At 47.2% G+C, this 22260-nt stretch overlaps 1 protein-coding gene across 1 annotated transcript; it reads left to right on the plus strand.

Moving 5' to 3' along the window:
- Positions 1-1151: 1151 nt before the first annotated feature.
- Positions 1152-21171, plus strand: METRN (meteorin, glial cell differentiation regulator). Its single transcript, XM_063143073.1, has 4 exons — positions 1152-1609; positions 9479-9903; positions 16295-16360; positions 20850-21171. The coding sequence occupies exons 1-4, from the start codon at positions 1518-1520 to the stop codon at positions 21164-21166; spliced, it is 900 nt and encodes a 299-aa protein (XP_062999143.1). The 5' UTR covers positions 1152-1517; the 3' UTR covers positions 21167-21171.
- Positions 21172-22260: the final 1089 nt, after the last annotated feature.

The raw sequence follows: 22260 nt of genomic DNA on the forward strand, positions 1-22260 counted from the left end.
CCGGGGTGTAGTAGAAAGGAGTGCAATGGAGCCCAGCTCTGGGCCTTTTTTTTTTTTTTTTTAAAGAGAATGAGCAATTAATTACTTCATCTACCAGTGCGGTAGGACAACTGACTGACTGTCCTCACTCTACACAAGACATTTATCATGCACTCGTCATTCCCTATTTGCAGTTGTTTATGGGTTCTTTAGATGTCATCGTGATCCTACATTTTTGCTTCTGTGTCTCACCAGCACTTTAGGCTAGCTTATTTACTTATTTTTTTATTTACTTTTTTTTTTTTAGAGCAGGGGAAATACGTCATTTTAACTGCGAGAGCGAAAGAACACAAGATTTCCTCTTGTGCATTTGCATTATTCCACTATAAGACAGTGCCACCTAGAGGTTATGGACAGAACAGCCCGGATCTCAATTCTGCAACAAAACCAAAAACAGATACAGCGGATTAACAGCTAATTAACAGCCTCATGTAGAAAAACACTGACTCTTCAGACTGAATCTTTTAATCATAATGTGGTCACATGTGGGACTGACGTGAATACAGAGGGTACATGGTTTTCATGCAAGGGCATGGTGGGGCTATGAACACAATTTGTGGACTGTTACAGTTTTTAACTTGTAAAGACAGGATAGTTAGAAATAATAAACATTGTGTGGTATTTTGTTTTTAGTTTTTTAAAAAATACTTTTGCCTCCTTCGTAAGAGTATTCCACAAGAGCGGAGTTTCTAATTGATCTAAGTGGATGAGATTCAAATGGTTGAGTGGTGTGTTTTTTAACGCACTGAATTTTTTAATGCACTCAAATTTTAAATGCACTTAAAAGAAAAGAAATGCACTTGAAACTCCGAAACCAATGGCAAACTTGTCTGCCTTGAACTCCTCACATCTGGACAAGCAGAATTTCACAGCGGTTTTTAAGTCGGTTCCCTCCGTCTCCCCTTTTTCTTTTTCTTTTTCAAATCACATTGTTCTCCCCCCCCCCCCCCAAAAAAAAAAGCCCTCAGTACTTCTCAGTCTAGGGAAGAATCACACCCTCCCCTTTGTCCCCATTCTGATTGGCTAAAAGTTTCCCTGCCTGGCTTTGATTGGGAAATCCCAGAACATCCCCCCCCCCTCCCTCCACCTCTTCACACATTCAGTTCCTTCCTCCGCCTGGGTTGAAACTGACTAGCGATCGGTAGGCACATTAGTCGGTTTCAAATTCGCCATGAGCATCTTGGTCCTGTTCCATTCGTCTTGTCCTGAATTGCAGTTTTTACCAGGACGAGCGGAGGCGAAAATGCGATCTTTAGTAGCCTGAAGGGAGGAAAAATCCTTGCAAGAAGCAGAGAAAGAGAGAGAGAGAGAGAGAAAGCTGGCACCGAGCAGAGATGGATGTTGCAGAGGCTTGGGCGCTGTTAACTCCTCCAAGTTTGAGGATGGCTCTGCAAAAGGATTCATTCGGTTACATTTAAGACCCCGGGTGCCACTGCCAACCTCACCGCTCCTGCTTTGCTGGGAGAAGAAATCTTAAAATGACTTTGCTGCTGCTGAGACTTCTTTGGCTGCTGCTTCTGGATACGGCCCTTTGCAATTACTCCGAAGATCAGTGTAGCTGGAGGGGAAGGTAAATATTATATAGACCGGCTTTCCAAGTCCTTGGCTTGAACATTTGTAGTAAAAAATTTAAACGCGCAGACACAGATACCCTGATGCTGCCTGTCCTCTGTTTGCTGTGCAAAGACGTGCGTTTGTTTGTTCTAGTTTTCTTTTTCTGGCTCTTAAAAATGTAGAGTTCCTTCAAACCTGTTGAATTTTGTGTTAGAGATTCTGCCAGGCGGATGTTAAGCGGGTTGGTGCAATAGATTCACAATAGAGAGACACTAGAAGAAAGAAATTAGGTGATAATAAAATCACTTAATTGGGTCTTTGGGATGGAAAAGTGTGGAGCTTTTGGTGCACGCGCATGCAAACAACACCCCCGCCCCCAAATGTGGTGGTATTCAGGTTTTTCATGGCGTTACTGCGGAACTCTGCTGTAGTTTTTACTAGTAACTGAGGGGTCGCTTGTTCAGCTATTTTATGGGAAATCGTTTGGGAGAGAAAGCGGAGAGGGTTTGGTTGGAATCTCCTCCTGTTCTTTGAAAAAGTTTTCCAGGAAAGATGAGCAAAATCGTATTTACCTACAGTTTAACTTTTCCCTGGTTCAGTAAACATCTCCTGTCCTAAGCCATCTTGCACAATGAACGTTGTTCAGTCTTCTGCTACATTGACTGCAATTGATTGAATGTCATTTGGTGAATTCTTTGTTTGATTGTAACCGTGAGAGTTTTAACTGAAAGGGGAGTGATGGGGAGTGGAGAGGCAATTACTCAAGAAAGCATAATTTCCTCATTTCCCCCTTTTTTTGGGGGGGGGGCGGGGGGGTGCTGCACCACAAGAACGTAAGCAGAGCCCTGCTGGATCAGAGCAAGGGTCCATCTAGTCCAGCACTCTGTTCATACAGGGGCCATTCAGCTGTTGACCAGCGACTCATAAGCAGGACATGGTGCAACAGTACCCTCCCGCCCATGTTCCACAGCAACAAGTTTATACAGGCCTACTGCCTGATACTGGAGGTGGCACGTATAGTATTATGCCCTTAAGAACATAAGAAGAGCCATGCTGAATCAGACCAAGGGTCCATCTAAGCCAACACTCTGTTCACACAATGGCCAACCAGCCGTCAGCCAGGGACCAACAAAGCAGGACATGGTGCAACAGCACCCTCCCGCCCATGTTCCCCAGCAACTGGTGCACACAGGCTTATTGCCTCAGATACTGGAGGTAGCACACAACCATCAGGACTAGTAGCCACTGATAGCCTTCTCCTCCAGGAACTTATCCATCCCCCTTTTAAAACCATCCAAATGGGTGGCCATCACCCCATCTTGTGGTAGTGAATTCCATAGCTTAACTCTGCGCTGTGTGAAGAAGTCCTCCTTTTGATCTGTCCTGAATCTCCCACCAATCAAGTTCATGATATGACCCCATTGGCTTCTAGTATTATGGGAGAGGGAGAAAAATGTCTCCCTATATACATGCTCCACACCTCTAGCACCCAAACTCTTTACAAAGCAAAGTACCCTTTTTCCAGCAGCTGTTCCCCATGGGAGGTGGGTCTGATCCGACCCTTACTACCTTATAGAGCAAAAGTCACTGGAGCAGTTAGGTTTAACCAGTTCAGCTGTTGAAGCACAGACAGCTGATGAGAGCCAGTGTGGCGTTTTAATATTGCGATTCTTATTGTGTCATTGGTGCGCATGGTACTTTAGAGAGTGCAAAAGCACAGATCTCTGCCTCAAGTAGGTTACAACCTAAATTTCAAGAAGGGAAGGGAAGGGATAGAATAGAGACAGGTAAGAAGAGAAACATCATGCAGTTATTTCAGATACTCATGCATAGGCTTAGTTATATAGAGTGACCCTATGAAAAGGAGGACAGGGCTCCTGTATCTTTAACAGTTGCACAGAAAAGGGAATTTCAGCAGGTGTCGTTTGTATATATGGGGAACCTGGTGAAATTCCCTCTTCATCACAGCAGTTAAAGCTGCAGGAGCTATACCAGAGTGACCAGGTTTAAAAGAGGGCAGGGCACCTGCAGCTTTAACTGTGGTGATGAAGAGGGAATTTCACCAGGTTCCCCATATATACAAATGACATTTGCTGAAATTTCCTTTTCAATACAACTGTTAAAGTTACAGGAGCCCTGTCCTCCTTTTCATATGGTCACCCTAAGTTGTTGTTTCTTCTTCTTCTTCTTCTTCTTCTTCTTCTTCTTCTTCTTCTTCTTCTTCTTCTTCTTCTTCTCTTGTTCGTTATTCAGCTAAGCGTTGCAGCTCAAAATTGGGTACCATCTTGACCTAGGATGGGTTGCACCAGCATTATCACAACTGTTTTCTTGTTTACATTTGAAGGAAAGTTTGGGAGGGAGAGAGAGAGAATCATGCAACGCCACAGCACCCCAAAACCAAAACAAATTACCTTTAGTAGCACCTCCAGTTTATAGATTATAAAAGAAGAGAGAGAGGGAGGGGAAACAAAAGAGGAGACAGAGGAGAAAAATGGACAGAGAGAGGGAAAGTGGAGAATACGGGCTAAAAACAAAAGATGCGTGGGTCCCGTTCTTGCAGGTTGGGGTTATGGGTATGTCCTGGGTCTGATGAGTTTGAAGACTTCTGCATGGGAATGTAGAGCATGAGCTTTAGGAGTTGTGTCAAAGCCTTCTCAGAAAAGGTGTGTGTTTGTTTTTAAGGGTTTTGAAGGAGGTAAAAGGGACGGTATCTCACAAGGGTTGCCAGAGGGAGTCTCAAACATGTGGGGCAGCAAGGGAGAAGAGGTGGAGTCTTTTGAGGGGACAAGAGCCTTTTGGATGTAGAGTGGTGATGGTGGTGGGGGAGCTGGGGGAGCAAAGATCACAGGCAGGAATGGATTGGGGTAGAAAAGCAGAGAGATAGGGGGTGGGGGGAGAGACATGCCAGCAGATGACATCATTACTCCTGCTCTGAAACACACACCCCATTCCCCCTCCACTATACCACTGGCTATGAGACTGAACATTTTATTGAGCATTCTTCAGTTTTGAGAAAGGAAACTGTTGTGATTAGTTTCTTAACTTACTCCAGAAGCCGGTGCAGGACCAAGCATTGAGACAAATGCTCCAGTAGTATGCAGGCAGGTCTTAGAGCAGTGTGAGAAAGTGGATTGGAAGAGTTAGGGGGAGTCTACACCAGCTGTTCATTGCAGGATGGCATCATCGTCGTCACTTGTCATGCGCCTCACCTCGAAGAAGAGCCCTCTGAGAAAGAGGAAGAGAGCCAGCTCATTGTGCCGCAGAGGACTCTTCTTCGAGGTGAAGCATGGCATCACGAACAGGGCACCATGGGGATCAGAGCTCCACCTTTCAGTTTTCCCAGAACATCCCTGACTGCTTTTGTCATGTTTTTTCCGGCTCTCTCGCATCTATTCCAAACAACATTTGCAGTGTGAGGTCATTGCTATTCGCTGTGGGTTCGAGGCTCAGCGAACAGCCAATCAGCTGTGAGGGGCGTGTGCATGGGTATCGGAGGTGTGCAGGAGTGGACGTCTCCCCCATTGCCACATGTACGCAGTACGACAATGGAATCAGTTCCCTAGGGAGGTTGTGGGCTCTCCCACACTAGAGGCCTTCAAGAGGCAGCTGGACAACCATCTGTCAGGGATGCTTTAGGGTGGATTCCTGCATTGAGCAGGGGGTTGGACTCGATGGCCTTGTAGGTCCCTTCCAACTCTGCTATTCTATGATTCTATGATTCTTTGTTTTGGATGGGTATCAGCATGTTTTACCACCAAGTGTGTGCTGTGTTTATTTTAATACTAACATATCTCTGCACAGGAGCACATATTCTTACCCCATTTTCCCCCCCCCCATGTGTTGCTGCTCTCCTGCGCACTGTTCCCGAGACATTAAAAAAAATCTCTGCCCTGTAGCCATCTGCCCAGCCCAGCCCACTTCTATAGATACACATGTGGGAGCACCATAATGGGACATACGTGCTCCTGTAATTGCAGGAAAGATCAGTCCCGTGTGCCCTGTGAGTGGCGATCACAGAAGCGGGAACATTTGGAAGCATTCCTCTTCCGTAGTGGGGGTAGATGAGCTGAAAGTGTGTGTGTGTGTACTGTGTACACATTCATGCAATGATCGTTAAAATGAGAGTTATACATACATTAGCGTGACCATATGAAAAGGAGGACAGGGCTCCTGTATCTTTAACAGTTGTATTGAAAAGGAAATTTCAGCAGGTGTCATTTGTATAAATGGGGAACCTGGTGAAATTCCATCTTCATCACAACCGTTAAAGCTGCAGGTGCCCTGCCCTCTTTTAAATCTGGTCACTCTAGTACAGCTCCTGCAGCTTTAACTGCTGTGATGAAGAGGGAATTTCACCAGGTTCCCCATATATACAAATGACACCTGCTGAAATTCCCTTTTCAATACAACTGTTAAAGATACAGGAGCCCCGTCCTCCTTTTCATAGGGTCACCCTAACGTACATGTACATGTTGGTGGTATATTAACCCTCTGAAAGGTGAGATCTTGGAGGCTATCTCTTCCACAAATTAGTGTTGACTGAGCCAAGCTCAAAGTTCATATAGGTTTCTGTTTGTCCCAGTACAAAATAAACCCACCCGCCTTCAATTTAAATTGCAAACGGTTCCAGAATGTATTTGTTTTTTTAAAAAAAGATTGAATGAATGTACTTAGTATTTTATTTTGAAAACACAGTGTGGATTTCTGCAGCTGTTCTTCTGTTTGATATCTGAAATGGTTCTCGGTTCAATTACTTATCTCTTATTCAATATCTAATTTAATGGAGCACTTTTTTAAAAAAATATGAACTACTAAAAAATTGCATTTCCCCAGCACTGATTAATCACAGATGTCAATTTAGATAGTACCATTGAATCCGGTTGCCTTTGCATGATTATCCACCAACCACTTCTAGCTTGGGTAATAAGTGGATCAGAATGAATAGATTAATGGTTTAAGCCTCAAAATGCAAACTAATTGGCAGTCTGTTCCTCTGTTTTTTCCTCCTGTGTTTTATGCAGAATGGTTTTTTTTAACTAATAGCTGAGGGTTGGGTTGGGGTGAGCCCACCTACACAGCCTGGTGTAAATAACATAAAACTGTTTACAGTAGGGGGGTAACTTAGTCCAGTTTTCTCCAATCTGCTGCCCTCTAGACGTTTTGGACTGCAACTCCCATCATTCCCAGCCAGCATGGTTGGAGAATGATGGTAATTGTAGTCCAACCCATATGGAGAGGAAGTCTGATTTAAGCTTATGAATTCAACCTCCTGTCTGTGAACAGATGCGTGTAAACACTAAGTTCTGCAACACACACACACGGAATTGGGGGGGGGGGAACCCCAGATCCTCATTCATAAAGGACCAAAAGTGACTCTGTGGGGCCTCTAGAGGGCAGCATCAATAGGTCTGTTTGGGATGGTTTTTGGGGGGCAGGGGAGGGTCACAGCTGCAACATCTGTTCCTCTGTGATCTTGATCCTTTGCAGAACGCCACAGATGACTCATGCTGCTGTGAAATGGCCAGCACTGATCAAGTGTCTGTAGCCATCTGGGTTGTACTGCATGGTGAGAGATGTCTTTCTGTTCCTAGACCAGCAAAGGAAGGGCAATCTGGGCAGATGTGGGCGATCCAGATGCAAACTCTGGGGAAGGGGGGGCAGGGAGGTGGAAATGTTCACAGGGCAGCTAACAGCTCTGCTTTGCCACGGGCCCAGGTGGAAGTAAAGCCGGCCACGCTGGAAGTCACGAATGCTGCAGGAGACGAGTGTCCTGGTGCCCGTCTGCTTGCTCACTTGGTGGCCCTATAGACACTTTCCCTTTCCCCAGAAAACCGAAAAGGGAGGAAACAAGTGGGAATCTCAGGGCAACCCCTAGAGAGATTGTAAAGCAACCTTCCCCAACCTGGCTCACTCCAGAAGGCTTGGAGTGCAATTCCCATGATCCCCAGTAGGTGGGGGATCATGGGGGTTGTAGTCCAAGCCGTCTGGAGGGAGGCTGCTGTAAGGCTTATCAAGGTGCCGGGCCCTGGAAAGCTACCTGCTCCCAGAGGAATGCGGTCCCAAGGCAAACCTGGTATCAGCACGTGGCACCCTTCCACAGCTGCCAGGGCTCATCACTAATACCTGCTCTAGACCCACCTTTCAAAATATATAAACCCACTGCTACTCCTGGGATGCTTTGACCTGGAAACAAAGCCCTATGAAGAGAGACTGAAACAACTGGGCCTGTTTAGCCCGGAGAAGAGAAGATGGAGGGGAGACGTGATAGCGCTCTTCAAGGACTTGAATGGTTGTCACACAGAGGAGGGCCGGGATCTCTTCTCGATCCTCCCAGAGTGCAGGACACGGAATAACAGGCTCAAGTTACAGGAAGCCAGATTCTGGCTGGACATCAGGAAAAACTTCCTGACTGTTAGAGCAGTACGACAATGGAACCAGTTGCCTATGGAGGTGGTGGGCTCTCCCACGCTAGAGGCCTTCAAGAGGCAGCTGGACGGCCACCTGTCAGGGATGCTTTAGGGTGGATTCCTGCATTGAGCAGGGGGTTGGACTCGATGGCCTTGTAGGCCCCTTCCAACTCTGCTATTCGATGATTCTGTGACCTTTAAATATACATATTTTTGCAGCGATGGAAGGTGACCACAACTGCCCCCCCCAAAAAAAACAAAGATGGAGGAATGCACTGGTGTCGTTTTGCATAAAATTAGCATATGCTAATGAATATGCATAGAAACAAATTTAGAAATTATTGCTCCCTTTTAAATCAGGAGTGGGCAACCTGGGGCCCTCCAGATATTCTTGGACTGCAACTCCCACCATCCCTTAACTTTGGTCATGCTGGGGCTGTTGGAACTTGTAGCTAGTGCCAGCTCCAGGTTTTGGAGGGCCCTCGGGTGAGGGCCCCCCTCTATGGACCGCTCCCTCTGTGAGTCTACTTTTTCACTGCCACTGTTCCTTTCTCAGCGCTGTGGTTCCTCCTCCTCTTCTCTCATGACTGCTACCCCTGGGATGCTTGACAGGTAGAAAGCCAGGAGGCAGGGCCATCTCCTGCCTCGCTTTCTCCCCACCGCTGTGATCTCGGCCGGAGCAAGCCAGTTGCAACTGGGGAAGAGGGAGGGCTCTTTTCAGTGTGACCCTTCCCCTGGCGTGGGCCCAGGCATGTCTAACCTTGATGCTGCCCCTGGTTGTAGCCCATCACATCTAGAGCCCCCCACCCCACCGTGGTTGCCTACACCTGATTTAAAATGAAAATGGAAGAATCAGGCAACCCTAAGGCCAAACATCCCAGTCTTGTCTAGATGGGCACTTTTCCCCGGGGTAGCTTAGGAGTGGTAGCAGGTGATCTATATGATGCAGCTGCCGCTCTGAAAGCGGTCCCCGGGGCAAAGCCCCAAAGCTCCGCTCTGAAAAAGTCGGGCACTTACCTTGGCTTTTTTAGTTTGGAGTGAAGCTCCGCACCTCTGCAAACCTTTGTTAAGAAAAATTAAAATTAAAGGGGGGGTTGGATATTCTGCCAGGGAGGGAGCACCCCATTCCTCCTCCCTTGATTCCTCCCCCCACCCCATTTAGCTGTAAATACGATCCTTTGATTTTTACAAGTCAGTCTGTTTTTAAAAACAAAAACCCTTAACCTTAAAAGAGGGGGCACGGATGCTCCCAGGTGCCCCGGACCTTCCGCGTGAGTGCTCGGGTGGGCAGCAACTGCGGTGCCCAGAAAGCACGCAACTGTGCTCCTTCCGACGGTGATGGTCGGAAGGAGCATCAATGTGGCCGCGTGCCGCCTCGTGCCGTCCCACTGTTTCCTGCCACCCCGCGCTACATTCCCGACGTCATCAAGACAAGGCCCCCGTTGCTACGCTAACTCCGCTTTGCTCGTCTCCCGCAGTGGCCTGTCCCAAGAAGCCGGCAGCGTGGAGCAGATCGCCTTGCACTGTGCCGAGGGATCCCTGGAGTGGCTGTACCCGGCCGGAGCCTTGCGCTTGAGCCTTTTCCCCCGCCTTCCCACGGGCGCCACCAGCAAAGAGAACCCACGGCGCGTGACAGCGTGCATCAAGTCCTCCAGCGGCTTCCGAGGGGCTCAGATTTACTTGGAGAGAGACGGCATCTTGGAGCTCCTCCTGTCGGAGGCGGAGGCAGCCTTGCAGCCCACGGTGGGCTGTTTCAGCTGGCTGCCCAAGGAGAAGGTCGCCCTGTTCCTCCAGTCCACCTTGCACCAGGACATCAGCCGCCGGATCGCAGCCTTCCGCTACGAGCTGCGGGGTGACTGGAACTCCCGCTTCTCGTGGCCGTCCAGAAACCTCAGCATGGAAGGTAAATTAGTTTGGGGTTTTGGTGCTGGATATTCTGGGGGAACCAATCTTGGCTAGAAATTTTGGAGGGTCCTTGGGTGGGGCCTCGTGTGGTGCAGAGCGGTAAAGCAGCAGTTTCTGCAGCTGAAACTCTCCTCACGGCCTGAGTTCGATCCCAGAGGAAGCTGGTTCTCAGGCAGTCGGCTCGGGTTGACTCAGCCTTCCATCCTCCCGAGGTCGGTAAAATGAGTACCCAGTTAGCTGGGGGAAAGGTAATAACGGCCGGGGAAGGCAACGGCGAACCACCCCGCTATAAGGCCTGCCAAGAAAACGTCAGCGAAAGCTAGCGTCCCTCCAAGAGTCAGTAATGACTCAGTGCTTGCACGAGAGCTTCCTTTCCTTTTCCTGGGCAGGGCACCCTCAATGCTCCCCTCCCTCCTTGAGTCCACCTTCTCCCTGCCATTGTCACCAGATGCCTTTGTTCCTTCTCCTCTTTCTCATCATGGCCACCACTTGCTTGCTGGACAGGTAGAGAGCCAGTGAGCATGAAGGCACCAGTTGCTAGGGAATATGGATGGGAGGGTGCTGTTGCACCATGTCCTGCATGTTCATCCCTGGCCGACGGCTGGCTGGCCCCTGTGTGAACAGAGTGCTGGACTAGATGGACCCTTGGTCTGATCCAGCAGAACTCTTCTTGGGTTCTTAAGGCAGTGGCATCTGGTCCTCCTCCTTCTCACTATCACCATTGTCTGGGCCAGAGCAGGAGGCAGGTGAATGAGCAGGTTGCAATGGTGAAGAAGAGGAATGACTCCAGAGGGCTCCTGTCAGCTGACCCTTGCTTAGGCATGGGCCCTTAGCAGGTGCCCAACCATGCCTACCTTTGATGCTGGCCCTGGTGAGAACGTTTGACTTTGTGATGCCCCTGCCTCAATATTTATCAGTCATATTGACTTCAGGCCCCCTTCATGAGAATCCCTTAGTCTCTGGCCTCCCAAAACCCAGGCTCAGCTATCACCTCTACACATGGTTAGGCCTCATCTAGAGTATTGCGTCCAGTTCTGGGCACCACACTTCAAGAAGGACGCAGACAAGCTGGAGCGTGTTCAGAGGAGGGCAACCAGGATGATCAGGGGTCTGGAAACAAAGCCCTATGAAGAGAGACTGAAAGAACTGGGCATGTTTAGCCTGGAGAAGAGAAGATTGAGGGGAGACATGATAGCACTCTTCAAATACTTAAAAGGTTGTTTCACAGAGGAGGGCCAGGATCTCTTCTTGATCCTCCCAGAGTGCAGGACACGGAATAGAGGGCTCAAGTTACAGGAAGCCAGATTCCGGCTGGACATCAGGAAAAACTTCCTGACTGTTAGAGCAGTGCGACAATGGAACCAGTTACCTAGGGAGGTTGTGGGCTCTCCCACACTAGAGGCATTCAAGAGGCAGCTGGACAACCATCTGTCAGGGATGCTTTAAGGTGGATTCCTGCATTGAGCAGGGGGTTGGACCCAACGGCCTTAGAGGCCCCTTCCAACTTTACTCTTCCGTGATTCTATCTCGCCATGGCATGGGAACGTGTTTGAGGAATGCAACCCTCTATAGTTGCTGTCATTTGCTTATTTTTTTCCATTTGGAAACCGATTTTTGCTCCCAGCCAGAATATTCCCATCCTTACCAGAACGTTCTCTCCTTAGTCCAGGCCTCTTCAAGGCTGCACAACCAGGAACATTCCAGTTGAGCTATTTCTTGCTATTAGCATACGTGCGCTCGCTGTTTATAGAGCGTACCTGTGCATTTGTCATATCATACGGTAATGTAGCCACAGTTGGTCATCCTCAACCAGGCCACTTCTTCCCAAACTTGGGGCCCTTGAGATGTGTTGGGTTGCAATTCCCATCATGGGAAAGATGGGACTTGCAGTCCAACGCACTTCAAGGGCACCAATGTGGGGAAAAGCTGAACTATAGCATCCATTGTGCCTCTGCAATCCTAGGCTGCAGGCAAAGCGCAGAACGTGTGATGCAACAGCTGCCTCCAGGCCAGCGAGGAAATGTTCCCATCGCACATGGAATTCTACTATGCCCAGAGACGTTACGCTCATAGGTTGTTGTTTTTTAAGCGAAAGAAAATACTTTCCCCTGTTAGGGTAACGGAACTCCGCACATGCTCTGCGACACCCTCGGTGTTGGAATTCTTGAGGAAACAAAAGTTGGTGAATCTAATTTGCTTGCAGGCTTCTTAAAGCTGAAAGAAGCTGTTTTATGTGTTTTGCGGACTCTTCGGGCTGTGGGCCTCCCTCATGGCAAGGGGAGAAGTTGGGATAGTAACTTGAGCCGCCCGGAGCGTGCTCAGCAATCGGAAACGCAAGGCAGGAGGAGGAACATCTAATCAGCCTCATCTCTGGACTAACAAAAGTCCAGTGTACGGCAACCCACGGAGCAGGCACCCACCCTGCAGATCAGCTGCACCGAAGATAAGGCCTTAACATGGTCACCATAGCAACCGACGTGCTCTACTCAGTTGGGGAATGGCTTTTTTTTTTTTACTAGGCCTTGTCCTGAGAAACCGTGTCACTGAGACCACAGTCCAAAGCAGAGCGAGGCTCACATAAGCTGACGTTTTCTCTGGTGGACGGTGGCCTGAGTGAACATGAGCAATGAAACTCCTTTGTTGTGGCCTTTAAAATATTTGCTTGGGGTTCCCACCCACCGACCCCTATGTCCGGTGTCCCTTATAGGGTGAGATTTGCATATGCTAATTTATATGGATAAGTGCGTACATTAAAATAATGACTAGAATTTAAATAGGAATACAATACGTCTCATCAGGGCGGGGGAGACTGTGACCAGGTCATCTATATGGCTGGCTGCTCAGGATAGAATCCAATGTTAGCCCTATGTAGAGTGAACCCATTGAAATGAATGGGACTTCGTCACAACTAAGTTAAGTCCTGTTCATTTCAATGGTTCTGCTCTATGCAGGACTGACATTGGATCAAACTACCCTCAGTCTGCTGAGCGTCAAGGTCCCTGCTCTCCTTCCTTGCGGTTCTTAGAGATATCTAACAGTTTATTTATTTATTTATTTATTACATTTCTATACTGCCCAATAGCCGGAGCTCTCTGGGCGGTTCACAAAAATTAAAAACATTCAAAGTATAAAACAACAGTATAAAACCATACTATAAAATACAATATAAAGGTTTAGAGATAGTTTTAATCTTTCAACTGGACTTGCACAATCTATCAAATTGCAGACACTGTCAAATTGAGGACTGTCCTCTGCCAGGTCTCCAAAAATAGAGGACTGTCCTCTATTACGGCCTGGAATGGGCATCCCTTCAAATAGAGGACGCTCCACTCTAAAGCGGCCACCCTATGTCCCTGTGTAACCTTTCACATTTCTTGTCGGTATGCACTTCCTCCGCTTAGGATGTCTGGGTTGTTCTTTGGCCAAGCCTTTGTGGTAGGGATAGACTAGTTGGAGCCCTGGAGCCAAATTTGCCCCCCCACCCCCGCCCAAAGCCTTTTGATGTGGACCTAGCAAAACCCCTGATTCCAGGGTCTAATGCCACCCACCCACCCTTAAATGTCCCATTGTCACTTCCTCTCTTGAGCCAAGATACAGGCCATGGTCACTCCCTCTACTTCAGGATGAGTAATAAAAGAGTCTTTGGAAAGGGTCTTCTCTTATTATGATGTAAACTTTTGTGCACAAACCAAGGAAAAGGAGAATGGTGGTGAGGCTTGGGAATGGCTCTTGGGTTAGAGGCAGGGCCAGCAGCAAGTTTCAGGGTGCCATGAGGAAAATGCCCTCTTGTGGGGGTCCCTCCTCTTTCCTGGCCAGTTTCTCTTGTGCCCCGGGCAGCTAAGTTCTAGCCACTCCTGTAATCTCCCACAATGCTCTGGAGTGGCTCCCAATTGTTCAATAATGGCAACAATCCAATGACTCTCCCCCACTCCCCTAGCAAATTATACTGCTGAGATTGGGAGAGTTTGGGATAACTAGGATTAGATTTTTTGGGTAGGAGGGCTGTGAGCTCCACTTAATTCTGGTACCCAAGATGTAGTCCTGGGCTCAGAATTCTTTCATTCTAAATATATTTATTTTGCTGGTGGATCTTGGGCTTCTAGCAAAAAACAACGAAGTGCAACGCCCACCTAAATTTACTGTACACCTGAGCCCATGTCCTGCCCCATCGGTACCTCATTTCTGGGAGTCTCAATATTGGCTTACCATGAGGTTCTGTATGGCAGTTTTGCCAAAACGTTTTGCTTCTATAAGAGTATGGAAGTCTGACTCCAGTATGACTCATTTCTTGCTATCATCTAACATCCCCACAGACTTCCTGTTTCCTTCCAACCACCATTCAAGGTGCTGGTTTTAACCTATGAGCCCCCAATGACTTAGGCCTCACATCATGTAGAGTTGACCCCCTGCCCACCCACTTTTTCCTCCGAGGGCATCGTCTTAACGATACCATCTACGAGTCAAATTGCAAAGGGAAGGGAAACGTTAATGGCTCTTACATGTCATGATATTTGATTCTGCTTTGCTTTTGTTACTCATCCTGAGCTTTCAAACCACACATCATACAGGCTATAAAAAAACATTCCCCCCCCCCCATAGCTCTGTTCCAACTTTGGGGCTTTTAAAAATCTGACTCTTAAATTTTGTTAGTCTTTAAGGCAGTACAAAACTTTTTCTGTTTCATTCATACTAGAGACCAGAAAATAGACCCCTCCGGGCCGAAGCTGGCCCACAGGGTGGCCATGTGTACTCTTTTAGAGAGGACAGTCCTCTTTTACAGAGGACAGTCCTCTGTTTGAAGGGCTGTCTTGTCCAAATCTGGTTTAAAGCAAAAAACAACAACACTCCAAACCATAAGAACTGTTAACCAGCCCTGTCCTCCTTTCCATATGGTCATCCTAAACATATTATGTAGAACAGGTTCGTCTTAATTGTGAGGTGTAGAATTAGACATGTGACACACACACACCCTTGGAGGTTGGTCATGCCAAGATGGGCCTGCCTTGGGGGCGTCATAAATCACAGGAGTTGCGCGATAAGCAGTGGCTAGAATCGTCAATAAACAGTCCAAGGTCAGTATGCCAAAAGTATCCTTCGGAAGCCAAGATAAACAATACAGGTTTCAGGAACGCGCAGAAGAGTAGTCGAGGGCCGGATCTACACTACTGCTTTAAAGCGCTTTATAACAGTTATAAAGTGCTTTAACTGCTTTAAAGCACTATAAAACTGTTATAAAGCGCTTTAAAGCAATAGTGTAGATCCGGCCTAGGTCTTTCCAGGGTCAGATATCGTTCAAACAAAGTCAAGGAGCTGGTAGAGGAGTGACTGGAACAGAACCCAGAGACACAACAACAGCAGGTACACAGGTAATCTGCTCACAGACTTCTACGCTGTGGTGAGATGCACTGTATTTCTATTTGAAGTATAACAATTATTTCTAAATTTTCATATATAAAAATTAGCATATGCAAATTTTATGCAAATCGCACTGTTTTGCCCTCATTTCTGGTGATGCATTCCCTCTTTTGGGGCAATTCATACGTGGCTACCTTAAACTAACCTTCCCTCCTCCTCCCCTGGTTTTGCCATGCTGGAAAGGAAAGCAATGTGGCCAAAATGCCATTGGTGGAAACAGAAGGACTAGATGCTGATATGGGTTCTACAGCCTAATTCCTATGACTATATACTCATTCATTCTCCCCTCTTTTTTCCAGTTCAAAAACATTAACCGCTTTGTCATCCCCACAAAGACATCTCTGCTCTCTTACATTTCCCACCAGTTATGGGAGTGAGGAGAGACTTTGTGTACCTTCCATTTTTTATTTACAACCTTAAGGTCCTAGTACACCATCAGTTTTTAAAAAGGACCCTGTCCTTAACTGAGAAAGGGATGAAGTCGTACATCAAGACAGACAAAGGGCTCTTTAACCACGGCCAACGTCTGTACCTTGGGCAAATACCAGACCCCGCTGTGTGGATGCCTGCCGTGGCTCCCTCTTATTTCTTTTCTCCAGCCTGGCAGTCTTCGCAATCGCTGAGCGGCTGGATCAAGCCATCTCTTTAATTTCCCATAATGCCCTGCTGGCCCTGCTGGCTGGGGATGATGGACGATGCAATGGGACTTGTAGTCCAACACATCTGGAGGAGCACCAGGTTGGGGAGGTCAGTTACAGATTGTACAATCCCCTTGTGCTGTTTTCAAGTGAAAGTCAGCTGGTACAGATGTGCCCGGATTGAACTGTCATCTTTTCTTTCAGTAGGGCACAAGGGTTGCTTCTCTCTCACACACCCCACTTTAGCCTTTTCTCCTACATCCCCCAATCCAATAATTTGATTGTGAGGATTCCTCTTGGTTAAGTGACTAATTCCACCCCTCCTCTCTTTGGAAGATTCAGGGAGTTGCCGGCCATGTAACAACACCGAGATTCTGATGGCTGTTTGCACGAGTGATTTTGGTGAGTATGTCTTCTCCAGCGTTGTTTACTGTTCTTTTCTGCGTTGTAAACTGCCAAAATTAAGTGGGAAGGCAGACTAAACATAGCAGATTTTCCTGTTGCAGAGCCTGCTCCCTCCCAGTTTTCATCCCTTTCATGACAAAGAGATATACGATGCCATTTTCCAGCCCACTAATTTCAACGGATGTGAAATAGCTGAATTTGAACTAATGAAGAAGTTTGATTCTATTTGTTTGGGTCTGAATAGAGACAACGGTTTCCTGTCCCACTGTGGTTGTCAATTTACTTAGGAATGCTAAGAAGATGATGATGTTGCCTATTGCTGATGCTGTGAATATGTCCTACTTTACAGAGGATAGCCCTACAAAAAATAGATGATCAGAGAGCAGTCCTCTATTTGTAGCCACTCTCTGATTGAAGCGCTGTCCCGTCCAAGTCCAGTTTAAAGATAATCATAATCATAATAATGAATTTATTTCTTACCCGCCTTTCCATTTTGATCGAGGCGGGGAACAACAATAAGTATAAAATACATAAAATACTGATTAAAAACATAGTATACATTGTTAAAACATCCGAAAAGCACCATCAGAAAGGAGAACAGAGGCCTTGAAGTTGCTTGTCAACAGTTAGCACCTGGACTGAACAGGTACACAGGTAATTTGGTCACAGCCTTCCCTATTATGGTGAGACGTATTGTATTTCTATTTAAATTATAGCAGTTATTTCTAAATTTACACCCATACATATAGACGTATATATGCAAATCTTATGCAGCTCTGTGTCCTCTTTTGCCCTTTAGTTTTGGTGATGTGTTTCCCCTTTTCTGGGGATGCACAAATGGCTTCTCTATTCTGTTACTACCAAACCAGGATAAACGGCAACTAGGATCGCTACAGGATAACTACAAACCAAGATCTGATGTTGGTTTCAGTTTCTCATTTTGGAGCCTGGAACGCTCTTCCAGAACATTTGCGAACTACAAGTTCAATCGCAGTTTTTAAAGCTCAGCTAAAAACTTTTCTTTTTTCTAAAGCTTTAAAACTTGATTTTGATCTGACTTTTATACTGTTAGTTTTACTCTACCCTGTGCCTGTTTGGTGCATTCTCTTCCCCTTCTTATTGTTTTATTATGATTCTATTAGAATGTAAGCCTATGCGGCAGGGTTTTGCTATTAATAATAATTTTATTGCTTTACTCTGTACAGCACCATGTACACTGATGGTGCTATATATATAAATAATAATAATAATAATTTTGGATGTGACAGTATTGGGAAACTGTGGCCACAGCTTGACCTAAGGTTTATCCTGGGATCATCCAGGGTTCACCCCTGCCTGAGCATTGGATCCCCTGTGTGTCACCTAGATGAACAGGTTTGACCCCTGGACGATCCAGGGATAAACCTTAGGTCTAGCTATGGCCTGTGTTTTAAACCAACCATGAAAACAGAAGTGCCCTTTGCTCATTGCCGGCCTAATAAACTAGAGCTTATTAGGCTGAGATCACCACATTTGAACCAGCACAATGTACTTTGCAAGACTTATCCCGTTTACCATCACAACAACCTTGTAAGATAGATGATTAACGTCCCCATTTTACAGAAGAGGAACTGAGGCTTGCAGGAGAGGGCCATAGCTCAGTGGAAGAGCATATGCTTTGCATGCAGAAGGTCCCAGGTTCAATACTAGATATCTCCAGGTAGGGCTGGGGGGGGGGGGGAGGGAACACCTGCCTGGAACAGTGTCAGTTTCATAACCACGCGCGTCAGTTTCACTACAGCAAGTTGTAGTGATGGCCACCAATTGGGATGGCTTTTAAAGGGGGTTATACAAATTCCTGGAGGAGAAGGCTGCTGATGGTTACCAGTCCTAATGGCTAGGTGCTACCTCAGAGGCAGTAAGCCTATACACACCAGTTGATGGGGAGCATGGGCGAGATGGCATTGTTGCACCCTCTGGGGAAAATTGCAACCAGTTGACCTGTGTGCCTACCTGTTCAGTTTGCTGTCAAGCTGCTAACTCTTGATGGGAACTTTCAGAGGGCCTGCTCTGCTTTCTTAGGGCTCTTTATTATTTATTTTATTTATTTATTTATTTATTTACAATATTTATATACCACTCCCCATTGAAAATTTCAGAGTGGGTGTACAAGATAAAATGAAAATAAAAACAGAATAAAACACTTAAAACAGATCTTAAAAGAAGCAGATACAGTGACTCCTGGCTGGACATTAAGGAAAGGCTTCCTGGAATAATGATGTTTTCAGGAGGCGCCGAAAGGAGTACAAAGTTGGCGCCTGCCTGACCTCCAGAGGCAGAGAATTCCACAGGAGGGGAGCCACCACGCTGAAGGCTCTTCCCCTGGTGGACTCCAATCGGAGGATGGATCTATGTGGGACCACCAGGAGCAGACCTGGTAGGGGAGAAGGCGCTCCCTCAGGTATCCTGGTCCCAAGTTTAGGGCTTTGTACACAAGTACAAGAACCTTAAACCTGGCATTGCATTTATATCCCACCTTTTTTCCTCCAAGGAACACAAGGCGGTGTACATAATCCTCCTCCTCTCCATTTTATTCTCACAGCAACCCTGTGAGGTAGGCTGGGCTGAGAGCCTGTGACTGGCCCAAAGTCACCCAGTGAGCTTCCGTGGTCGAGTGGGAACCCGGATCTCCTGACTCCCAGTCCAACACTTTAGCCACTACACCACACTGGCTCTTTATCTTGGCACTGGACTTGGACAGGACAGCTCTTCAAGTGAAAGATGTCTTCAAATAGAAGACTGTTTTTTGTAAAAGAGGACATAGAGCCACCCTAATTCTGACCCTGTATAAACCTGAATTTTGGCCTGCGAGGCTTCTCTGTATCTATTGGCTATCTCTACATGGTTGTTTTCAGCTGTTATTTATTTATTTATTTATTTATTTATTTATTTATTACATTTACATACTGCCCCATAGCCAAAGCTCTCTGGGTGGTTACTGTTCGCTTGTTTGATTGATTTTTTCATGTAAGCTCCATTGGAGGTTCCCCCCCTCCAAACTGAAAGGATCTGTAGAACTGTTCTTCACCCATCGATCAATTGAAATGGTTCTGCATTGGTAACCAGCACCGAGGCTTTGGCGAAATAGAACCGTCAGATCCAGCCAATTATATACAGGAATTGTACTATTAGCCTGCTTGCACGGAGTTGCATTTGGCGCCCTCTAAATCGGCAAGAATTAGGCCCTCCGAGAGATCCTGATGGGCCCATGATTTGATGCGGCGTGACAAATCCCTTTGTCCTTCTGTTTGACTTCCTGGTTGCCGTGGCAACCCCAGAGTGGGCAGCCGGTGGACCCCCTGACCCCCTTCTTCCATTGTTTATAAGAGCTGCAAATCTGGAGGTTAGCAGAGCGTGCGGGGCAGTAATTGGCAAATGCCCACTGTGCGGACAGCCGTGAGTGTGCAGACATTTAAAGTGGAGAATGAAAGGTGGCACAGTCCCAGCTGGGGAGCGAGCGGCTGCACCAGCAGCTCTGACTGCTGGTGCCTCAACCAGGCCTGGCAGGCAGCTACTGGTTAGCTCCTTAAGCGGCAGGAAGAGAGGACAGAGTTCCAGAGGGACAGCTGCAGACTCACAATTTAGAATGATTCCTATGACATGTTTCAGGGAGAAGGGGGAGGAAGAGAAGGAGATTTGCAATTAATAATTCTTGATCCCAGTTACCCTGAAGTCTAGCTCAGGCATGGACTAGGTCCCTGGGTGGCATAGGACATAGGAAGCTGCCTTCCACTGAGTCAGACCATCGGCCCATATAGTCCAGTACTGTCGAAACTGATGGAACATCCAAACTTCAGAAGAGCCCTGATGCTGGGTCAGACCAAGGGTCCATCTAGTCCAGCACTCTGTTCACACAGGGGCCAACCAGCCATCGGCCAGGGACCAACAAGCAGGACATGGTGCAACAGCACCCTCCTACCCATCTTCCCCAGCAACTGGTGTATATATAGGCTTACTGCCTGTGGTTCTTTGGTTTTAAACCAGAATTGGACTTCAAACAGCGAACAGCTTCAAATAGAAGGCGGTCCTTGAGCAGTCCTCCAAACAGAGGACTATCCACTGTAAAAGAAAACACCTGGCTACCCTAGACGGCCCCTCTTCATCCTTCTCTATCAGCCTTCCACCACAGTGCAAAGACCGTTCTTTTTAGAAAGTGTTTTAAACTCCTCCGAGTATGTCTGACTTTGGTATTATTCATATGGGTCTGCTCTGTAGGTCATTGTTAAAATTCTCAATAATATGATTAACTTCCTGTGATATTTTTAGTCTTCAAGCTGCTTGTCACTTGGACTTGATCTGCTGTTCTTTTCTTTCATCTAATTGTCTGACAAAGTGCTTTTCATGACCAGTCATCGGCGCGGACGTTTTATGGAAAGGTGAGGTGGGCCTTTTCTTTCTAAACCAATAAATGTTCCCGTTTTCTGCCCTCCCCCTTCCTCCCCCGCAGTCATCCGTGGAAATATCCGCACCGTCTCCAACGACGTGGAATCACAGGAATCCATCATCGGCGTGACCGCCACCCGGATCCACCGCCAGAAGTTTGCCTTGTTCCAACCGGTAGGCAAATACGGAAAATCCACAGGCAGCATCCGTACTCTGCTGCGGTGCGGGGTGAAGCCGGGATCCGGCAGCTTTCTGTTCACAGGCTGGCTGCACTTCGGGGAGGCTTGGCTCAGCTGTGCGCCCCGCTATAAAGACTTCCGCCACATCTACGAGGATGCGCGCCAAGCTCATGAAAACCCTTGCGAAGTCTCGTTGGACTGATTGGAGATGGGAATGGTGGGGGGGGGGAATGAGGGGGAAGGGGTGGGAATTGCCACCCGCCGCGGTCATGTCATAAATGGAGCATATACCCAACTTAGCCGTGGGAGGCGAAAGTCATCTTTGGACACAGAGGGGATGAGATCTTTGTTCCCAGTGCGGTACTGATGAGTCAACTCATCACGTATGTGAGTCTGGAACCTGAGTGGGGCAACTGTGCTGCTGTCTGATGACGCTGGGACATGCCATGAATGATTTTTTTAAAAAAGGGAATTGCTCCAGAATCTCTTAAGTATAAGAAAAGAAACATAGTGTTGCTTGGGAGATCTTTATCCCACGTTCCAATGGAGCACCAAATCCCCACAACTTCAAACAAGTACGATTATCCCTTCTGGAATTTCATGCAAGCCCAGTCTATTGCTCGGGCCTGCAGAGTTCTGCATGCGTACTGCAATCCCAACAGGAACAAGCATCGCATCCGAGAGCTAGCGCAAGGACACCTCTTTACCTGCTCCTGCCACCCCCCACCCCTCTCTCCGACAGTCGCATGATGAACCTAGAATGCCTGCGAACCGAACCGCTCTCTCCCCTTGGGTGGCTTCCATGGAAGAACTGCACCAGCCTTCCTGAACTAGGATTACTTCTCCGTTGATGACCCAACCCATAAAAGCAAGGGGATTTTCTTTCAGAAAAACACGGTCTTGGTTTCTGTCTTTCATCGGCACTCTTCCTTCTGATCAAATGTGGTGGAAGACGTCAGGTAGGAAGACAAAGCGAGCTAGTGCTAGAACTGGAAATGGACCTGTGCACAACTTTGCTTAGGTGTTTTTTTTTAAATTGCATCCAGGTACACCTGAAATGCCACTGAAATGGCTCCAGCTGATCTTATGGTTTCCCTAACCCAAACGAAGTGCTTTCTTCTTCTTCTTCTTCTTCTTCTTCTTCTTCTTCTTCTTCTTCTTCTTCTTCTTCTTCTTCTTCTTGAGAATGTGAAGATGGGCAGACTGAATGTCAGATCTAGATATCTGGTCCGTGTTTTATAGATTTCCAAACTAGCTGCAATTATGAGCTCAGGTGTTCTGGACCCAACCCACCGT

Source organism: Elgaria multicarinata, chromosome 17 (assembly GCF_023053635.1).
Source record: "Elgaria multicarinata webbii isolate HBS135686 ecotype San Diego chromosome 17, rElgMul1.1.pri, whole genome shotgun sequence".
Lineage (NCBI taxonomy): Eukaryota > Metazoa > Chordata > Lepidosauria > Squamata > Anguidae > Elgaria > Elgaria multicarinata.